General features: G+C 55.9%; 1 protein-coding gene across 1 annotated transcript; it reads right to left on the bottom strand.

Moving 5' to 3' along the window:
* Nucleotides 1–890: 890 nt before the first annotated feature.
* Nucleotides 891–3248, bottom strand: NPM3 (nucleophosmin/nucleoplasmin 3; the record flags this gene model as incomplete). The annotated part of the gene is made up of 5 exons (XM_008945009.1): nucleotides 891–1321; nucleotides 1442–1564; nucleotides 1984–2077; nucleotides 2330–2449; nucleotides 3163–3248. Coding segments are annotated over 4 exons (392 nt in total), but the record flags the coding sequence as incomplete, so codon positions are not given.
* Between the last annotated feature and the right edge of the window lie 332 nt (nucleotides 3249–3580).

Raw genomic sequence — 3580 nt, 5'->3', positions numbered from 1 at the left:
CCGAGCCGAAGACCCATCCTCCGGGAGGGAGTCCGTGCAACCGAGGAACCCCCTGTCCCAGGGCACCACCAGGGCCAGAAGAGTGCACGGAGCTCCTCAGGGACAACAGCCAGTGTCACAAACAGAAGAGCTGGGACAGGCACCAACTCGTGGGCCAGGGATGCAAGACTGGGTATAGGCGGACCACTAGAGAAACATTTGAGGATGGTACCAGCCCCCGGGGGTGAGAAGTGCCACCCGACTAAAGTGCAGAAAAGATTGAACCCTCTCCAGGTACCCAAACATGGGGGGAACACAACTCCCCAGCAAAGGTCAGAGCTCAGACCCTACAGGCACTGGCCTTTCAGCCCCCCACAGGAAGCTGCTGGGCTGGGGGCAAGACTCAAACAAGGACCTTGCTGTGACAGTGCTCAGCACCCGGGCCCATGTGGCCCTAACCAGGGGGGTGTTGCTAACATCTGGGCTACCTTTGGGAGCACATGTAGATCTGAGTCTGCTCCGTTCAGCCACCTCGAGTCTGCCCCTTCCCTTGGTAGCCCAGAGGCAGTGCTGAGCTGGCTGACAGGGCACAAGCGTGCAGAGCCCGCAGGGGAGAGAGGAGCCCCCAGATCCATCCTGAGAGCTCCACTGCATCACCAAGGGAAGCAAGTCTCGGGGACTGGACACAGAGGAGCATCTCCCACAGCAGTGCACATGGGAGGAACCTGCCAGTCAGCACTGACCCCATCCAGACCTGACAGCTACGAGACCTTTATTCAGAGTGTAAAAACAGTTCTCTATAAAGCAGATAGACCCAGAACATCCCCCCAAATCACAGATAGACCATGAGCTCCCACCCCACCATAACTCAATTGAGAATGCAGCCTGGGCCCCATTTTCACACTTCCAAGTGTACAAAACCCATCAAATTGTGAGTAAAGAAAAGCAAACACACTACAATCAGTGAAATCACCCATCCCACTGCTGGCTTTACATCCGTCTGCTGGGGAAGGAGCCAGGAATGGGTATTTCAGAGGCAGGGAGAGGGTGTGCAAAGCAGAGGTCCAGGACAGCAAAAAGGCACAGGGCAAGGATCACCTCCTCCACTCCCAACCCCTGGCACAGGGATGGGGGAGAGGTGACATACCAGCAGCATTCATCCAGTTTTGGGATCGACCTCCCCGGGCTGTGGGAAAGGAGACACCCCAGTGCTGGGAGCAGCCTCTGCTCCCCTAAAAGTTACAACAGAAAATTAAAATTAAAAAAAAGCAGCAAACGTTGAGGTCCTGGCAAGAGGTGTCTGAGGTAAAAGCCATCCGGGAAGAGATGTCCCAGTGAGTACCTGGAGGAAGAAACAGACTGAGACCAGCAGCCTCCTGCAGCAGGGCAGCTTCCACCCACGTTTCCCACACTGGTGCCACAGCCACCCAGACCCTTCCTCCAAGGCTGCCCAGACCCTCACCTTACCTAGAGATACATTACTGCTTCCTTCACTACTTCTTGGCTGGCATGATAGGAGCAAGCTCCTCCTCTCCCTCCTCAGACAAGTCATCAGCCTCCTCAAATGAAGTATCTTCCCTGTGCACTGAGACACACAAATAACTGTTAGTCACCCACGTACATCTTTGGTAAATACAACTGACCACCGAGACACCCCAAGAGCAGAAGATCCCAAGGGGCACTCGACCAGTTTTAGGAGCAGCCTGTAGGCAATAAGCTGTATCCCAGCTGGAGGGATCCCAGCCACTCAGAAGGGAGTGACAACAGCCAGCCATGGTAAAATGGAACACTGTAGGTCATCTAGACTCCTTTTCCCATGTGAGGCATTATGGCGAGGAAGGAATCCCTGTACAGAGACAGCCAGTGGGGAAAGAGCACCCAGCACACACACTGGGCAGCACCAAGTGCATCTCCCAGAGGGTCCTTGGGCAGCATTCATGCTGGAGAGAGCCACTCCACACCCCTTGCTCCTCCCCAGGACCTTCCCCACACATGAGTCCTTACTGATCCTGTGCCAGCCAGCAAGGTGTACTGGGCCAGAGCCCGCTGCCAGGCGGAAGGTCACTGGAGGCTGCAGCTTGAAGTTGTCCAGACTCAGCTGCAAAGAGACAGAGAAGGACTCGAGTTAGGGGCAAAGGCAAAAAGCAAAATTTCCTGCAGTCCCTGGCACAGCACCCACCCCAGATAAAAATGAGGTCATCTGCAGCCAGGCCAAGGCTATCAAGGGCCTTTCCCCATGAGCTGCAGACCAGCTCATGGTTAGGATCCTAGAAGAAAAGGTCCAAAACCATGCAGAGATGTCCTGTTTCCTGCAGCAATCCCCACTCGACTCCGCAAAACAACCTCTTACCAAGGGCTGGCATGACAACTTCAGATTCGCCACAGGCACAGCAATCTCCTGGTTCTCATGGTTTCGTCCAACCACCTCCACCACGTTGCACTCGTCCTTGGCACCATCCGTAAGGCAGACCTGGGTGGGGGCAGAGGCTGTGAACTCCCGCTCTCCCAGGGGACACAGCAGGAAGAGCCAGGGCTCTCCACAGGACAAGTGACCCACAGCAGTGCTACCAGCCCAGCTGCCATGCAGGGTGTGAGGATGCTGCTACACAAACCAGGGGGAGCATGGAGCCCCCCCTGCAGTGACTGCCCCCTCTGGGCCTGCAGAGGACCTCTGTGTCTTTCCCAGCTGGGACAGCTGCTCCTGCAGCCACCTCAAGAGATGACACCTGGGCTGCATTTTCTGCTGATCTGATCCATGTGGGCAGGTCCTGTGCTCCCAGGACAGAAAGTGACCCCCAGGGAGAGCTGGGAATGAAGCCTTGAACTTACCTGAGCTTGGAGAGCAATGAGCCAGAGACCTACCCTGTGAGGGGGCTGTTTTAACAAGACGCTTCAGCAAGGTCAAATACAAGGGAAAAGTGCTTTCCCTCAGCCCATGTCTGGAGTATTTCTCTGCTGAGCAGCCTCCTGCCACCACGGGCTTTGCTCAAGCCCCTCCACACAACAGAGAAACACAACAGCCCTGCGCTCTACCCTGAGAGCAGCCGGTGCCGAGACCTCCGCCAAGGACGTTCCCTAGTCCAGCCTGGACAGGAAGGGGGAATGAGCCTGGGAAGGGCTGGGAGTGGAGGCGGTGGGCCACCATAGGAGAGAGCAAGCACAGTTAATTCTCATTTATCTTACCACAGACAGGGCCAAAATGTGGTCAGAGTCATCTTCCTCATCCACCTGAAACGTGTAGGATTTGGTACTGGCAGTCAGCTCACAGCCTAGAAAGAGGAGATCAGAAAAGCGGCCCTGAGCACCACAGGCCCAAGGTTCTCAGAGTGAGCCCCACATGAGCACAGCTGTGACATCCCTAAAACACTATTTTCTCACGCTCAGGAGCAGCCTCATGCCAGGGCACCCTGCGCTCCAGGGTAAAGCATCCTCCAGAACTATGCACCTGGCTCAGCACTACACAAGGACAAAACCTGGTGTCCCCAAAACTGGGCTGCTGTGAAACAGTACCCTGGGATACCCCTGAGCACAGGCAGGGCAAGGCTCATCCCCTCCAGAGATCAGGATGGCCAAGGCACATGGCGCTGGACAACAGGAGAGG

Source organism: Merops nubicus, unplaced genomic scaffold, assembly GCF_000691845.1.
Source record: "Merops nubicus isolate BGI_N331 unplaced genomic scaffold, ASM69184v1 Scaffold51407, whole genome shotgun sequence".
Taxonomy (NCBI): domain Eukaryota; kingdom Metazoa; phylum Chordata; class Aves; order Coraciiformes; family Meropidae; genus Merops; species Merops nubicus.
Note: the sequence above shows the minus strand (reverse complement) of the source record. Positions and strands in the feature narration are given on the sequence as shown.